Here is a 5,057-nt window from a genome sequence, read left to right on the forward strand (position 1 = left end):
CCGCCCCCACCCCACTCTGGCCTATCACCCTCACCTTGACCTCCTTCCACCTATCACATTTCCAACGCCTCTCCCCCAAGTCCCTCCTCCCTAGCTTTTATCTTAGCCGGCTGGACACACTTTACTCATTCCTGAAGAAGTGTTTATGCCTGAAACATCGATTCTCCTGCTCCTTGGATGCTGCCTGACCTGCTGTGCTTTTCCAGCAACACATTTTCAGCTCTGATCTCCAGCATCTGCAGTCCTCACTTTCTCCCCTAAAGCGCTTTTCAGTTCGCTGAAACACAATCACTCAGGTGTTTGTGTATGTTGGTGCTTTGCCAGTCAGAACGATGCTGAAATCTTCTCCCATAGTGAGCATGGAGAAACATTTCTCCTTTCACGTTCAATGACACACAATATTCACCTGAAGAATCGAGTCAGATCTTGGATGCAGCCTTTGTCTTAAATTTCTTCTCTCCAAAGTAAATCCTTCCAATCCCCTGTAAAATAAGTCGACAGTGTCAGGATCATGATAAACCCAGGTCAGAAATTCAGAACAGATAATTCTTATTTCTGCATTCTCTCCTCATTTGTTCCTGGAAGTTGTGATCCAATCAAACTACATGAAGCCGAATTCAGCAACAAAGTCTCGGATTAAGTAATTGAGAACATTTCTAAATAAATCAAAAAGATGCGTCTTTTTAAAAACGTATTCATGGAATGATGGCGTTGCTGGCTTGGCCAGTATTTATTGCTCATGCCCAGTTAGGTGTCAACCACACTGCTGTGGGACTGGAGTCACATGTTGGCCCAGACCAGGTAAGGATTGCTGTTAAATCTGCAGCCAATTCAGCCATAATCTTAATGAATTACAGGCTCAATGGTGTACTCTTGCCCATATTTACAGTTCTCAACCATTGTGACTCATCCATGGAAAATCCCCCTGCACCAGCACACTGGGGTCTGGTTCAACAAGACACTCCAGCGTCCCTGGTTTAACCAAGAGCAGGCCCTGGGGGAAATCCTCTGGTTCACATCCCTTGCCTCCATCCCCCATCCATTGTCACCATTGCCAAAATGCACACTTATGCACCAGGGGCATGGAGTTATGGAGTCATACAGCACGGAAACAGACCCTTTGGTCCAACCAGTCCTTGCCGACCATAATCGTAAACTATAACACTCCTACTTGCCTGTACTTGGCCCATATCCCTACAAACGTTTCTCATTCGTGTACTTATCCAAATGTCTTTAAAATGTTGTAACTGTACCCACATCCACCACTTCCTCTGGAAGTTCATTCCAGGCATGAACCACACTGTGTAAAAACATGTCCCTTCGTGTTTTTTTACATCTTTCTCTTTTCACTTTTAAAGTTTGTTGCCAAGACTTGAAATCTTCCACCTTCAGGAAAAAAAGAGACCTGATATTCACCTTACCTATACACCTCATAATTTTATAAACCTCTGTAAGGTCGCCCCTTCAACGTTCTACCCTCTGGGTTAAAAAAGGCCCAGCTTCACCTTACAACTCAAGCCCTCATTCCCAGTAAATCTTTTCTGAACCCTCTTCAGTTTAATAATATCCTTATGTCACCTTGAGCCAAATGAACATCTTTTGTAGGGTTTGCAATCTCTGACACAGAATGAATGCTTGGATCCTTGTCGCTGCAAACCTGCAGCCTGGTTGGAGGAAGAAAGCCCCTTTATCGGTCACGTGCATTAAGAATGGGAGTTGGGAGTCATGTTGTGGCTGTACAGGACATTGGCTAGGCCCACTTTTGGAATATTGTGTGCAAATCTAGTCTCCCTGCTATAGGAAGGTCGTTGTGAAACTTGAAAGGATTCAGAAAAGGTTTGCAAGGATGCTGCCAGGGTTGGAGGGTTTGAGTTACAGGGAGAAGCTGAATAGGCTGGGGCTGTTTTCCCTGGCGTGTCGGAGGCCGAGGAGTGACTTTAGATTAGATTAGATTAGATTACTTACAGTGTGGAAACAGGCCCTTCGGCCCGACAAGTCCACACCGACCCACCTAAGCGCAACCCACCCAGACCCATTCCCCTAACACTACGGGCAATTTAGCATGGCCAATTCACCTAACCTGCACATTTATGGACTGTGGGAGTGCAGAGGTTTATAGAATCATGATGGGCATGGATAGGGGGAGTCCGAGACTAGAGATTTAAGGTGAGAGTGGAAAGATTCGTGCAGAGGGGTGGTACGTGCGTGGGAATGAGCTGCCAGAGGAAGTGGTGGAGGCTGGTACAGTTACAACTTTTAAAAGGCATCTGAATGGGGACATGAATAGGAAGAGTTTAGAGGGATAGGGGCCAAATGCTGGAAAATAGGATTCGGTTAGGGTAGCTGGTTGGACAAGTTGCACCAAAGGGGCTGTTTCTGTGCTGTCCATCTCAAGCTGTTGGCCCGCCCACACCCGTGACGTCATCGCGCCATCCGCGCCTGCGCGCTGCGCCCAGCGATCCAAGATGGCGGCGGCTGACCAGAGCCGTCTCCCGGGTAACGGCCGCCATGCCGCAAAAACGGGACCCGCAGGTCGTTGACCGAGGTTTGAAGCGTCTCATGAGCGGTTGCGAACCTTCGCGGTCCGGTCCACCCCACCCCGGCTCCGGCTCCGGGCGCTCCCTCTTCGGCCCCACGACCTTCCCCGCTCGCAGAATGAGACCAACGTCCCTGCCCATCACCGTCGCTGCGCATGCTCCAGAGCCTTGGGGCTGTGCCGCGCCTGCGCACTGCCTTCCTGAGTCCTGGATGGGGGCGCGCCATCAGCGCCGCAAGGGGTGATGGGTAAAGAGCCAACCATTTGCACATTGGCCCCTTGGTGTGGGGCAAGCAAGAATTTAGGAGAAAAATCATAGTGTGAGCGCAAAGGACAGAACTGAGTGCATTCTGGCTAAGTTTGCAGACGATACAAAGATGGGGAGAGGGAAGGGTAGCTTTCAGGAGGCTGCAAAGGATTTGGACAAGTCAGGAGAGTGGGCAAATGAGTGGCAGATGGGAGTACAACACGGGACAGTGTGAGGTCATGCACCTTGGTAGGAAGAATAGAGTCTAAATGGGGAGGAAATTCAGGAGTTCAAAATGCAGAGAGACTCGGGAGTTCTAGTCCAGGATTCGCTCAAAGTTGAGTCGTTAATCAGGAACTCAAATGCACTGATGGAACTTGTTTTGAGAGGACTTGAATATAAAAGCATGGATGTACTTCTGAGGCTATATAAGGCTCTGGTCAGACCACATTTGGAGTATTGTGCGCAGTTTTGAGCCCTGTCTCTCAGGAAGGTTGTACTGGCCCCTGGAGCATGTTCAGACGGAGGTTCACGAGAGTAGTCCCAGGACTGAAAAGCTATGAGGAAGGCTTGAGGACTCTGGGTCTATACTCAATGGAGTTTAGAGGGATGAGGGAGGATATAATTGAAACATACAGAATACCGAATGGCCTGGACAGAGTAGATTTTGGGAACATGTTTCCATTGGTAGAAGAGACTCAGACCTGAGGGCATTGCCTCAGAGTAAAGGGAGGACCTTTTAGAGCGGAGATAAAGGAGAGACCCTTTAAGCCAAAGAGTGGTGAACCTATGGAATTCATTGCCACAGAAGGCTGTGGGGACCAGGTCATTGAATATACTTAAGATTGAGTTAGATGGGTTCTTTAGTATCAAGGAGATCAAGGGTTACAGGGAGAGTGGGGTTGAGAAACTAATCAGCCATGATTGAATGGCAGAGCAATCGATGGGCTGAATGGCCTAATTTCTGCTCCTATGTCTAATGGACAATGAAGTGCAAGAGTTCGAAAGGGGCCTGATGGTGTTATTCCTGGACTGTTAATCCAGAGTCCCTGGCTATGATCTGGGGACTGGGTTCGAAGGCAGATGTTGGAATTTGAATTTGATAAATATCTGGAATTGAGAGTTCAATGGTGACCATGAATCCATTGTGGATTGTCCCGAAAAACCTATGTGGTTCACTAATGTCCTTCAGGGAAGGAAACTGCTATCTTTATCTAGTCTGACCCCATACGTGACTCCACACCCACAGCAATATGATTGACTCTTAACTGCCCCCTGGACAATTAGGGATGGGCAATAAAAGCTGGTCCAGCCAGTGACACCTTCATGCTGTGAATTAATTTTTAAAGAAAATTAAAACTGAGATTGAAAATTGTCGAGGCACTGACCATAAGTTTTCAGGAGAGACTGAGGTGGTGCCAGAGGTCGAGAGAATGCCAGATGCTATAACCTTGTTCAAATAAAGTGTGTAAAGCTAAGCGCAGTGACTATAGATTATGTTTAGTTTTCAGTTTAACTTCAATAGTGGGAAAACTTTTGGAAACACGAATCCAGGGCTAAATTAATAGACAGAAGTATAAATACAGATGAATCACTGAAAGCCATCTTAGATCTCTCAAAGGGAAATTGTGGGTCATAATTTATTGGAAGTTACCACAGAGCATTGATGTGAGGAATTCTGTTGAGGTAGTGCAGGTGGATTTCCAATAGGCAGGTCATACAGTTTCGCACAACTGACTTGTGAGAAAACCTAACAGCTCCTGAACTTAAAGGGTTTGGAGCAACTTGAATTCTGAGTTGCCTGAGTGACAGGACACAAAAAGTGTTGTGTTAACAAGACTGTCCAAAGATAGTGGATGTTAGAGTCATAGAGATATACAGCGTGGAAACAGACCCTTCGGTCCAACCCATCCATGCCGACCAGATATCCCAACCTAATCTAGTCCCAGCTGGCCCGTATCCCTCCAAATCCTTCCTATTCATATACCCATCCAAATGCCTCTGAAATATTGCAATTGTACCAGCCTCCACCACTTCCTCTGGCAGCTCATTCCATACCCGTACCACCCTCTGTGTGAAAAGGTTGCCACTTAGGTCTCTTTTATATCTTTCCCCTCTCACCCTAAACCTATACCCTTGAGTTCTGGACTCCCTGACCCCAGGGAAAAGACTTTGCCTATTTACCCTATCCATGCCCCTCATGATTTTGTAAACCTCTATAAGGTCACCCCTCAGCCTCCGACGTTCCAAGGAAAACAGCCCTAGCCTGTTCAA

General features: G+C 47.2%; 2 protein-coding genes across 2 annotated transcripts in view; one reads left to right on the top strand and one right to left on the bottom strand.

Moving 5' to 3' along the window:
• The window catches only part of LOC122543587 (gastrula zinc finger protein XlCGF26.1-like), a 92,116-nt gene that overhangs the window by 24,551 nt on the left and 62,508 nt on the right, over positions 1-5,057 (bottom strand). The gene's annotated exons all lie outside the window — the stretch shown is intronic.
• Positions 2,436-5,057, top strand: part of LOC122543586 (gastrula zinc finger protein XlCGF26.1-like) — a 34,325-nt gene continuing 31,703 nt past the window's right edge. Inside the window, exon 1 of the mRNA XM_043682402.1 lies at positions 2,436-2,532. Coding sequence (XP_043538337.1) covers positions 2,466-2,532 — 67 coding nt within the window. The 5' untranslated portion in view covers positions 2,436-2,465. The remainder of the gene's footprint in view (positions 2,533-5,057) is intronic.

Source organism: Chiloscyllium plagiosum, chromosome 44, assembly GCF_004010195.1.
Source record: "Chiloscyllium plagiosum isolate BGI_BamShark_2017 chromosome 44, ASM401019v2, whole genome shotgun sequence".
Taxonomy (NCBI): Eukaryota; Metazoa; Chordata; class Chondrichthyes; order Orectolobiformes; family Hemiscylliidae; genus Chiloscyllium; species Chiloscyllium plagiosum.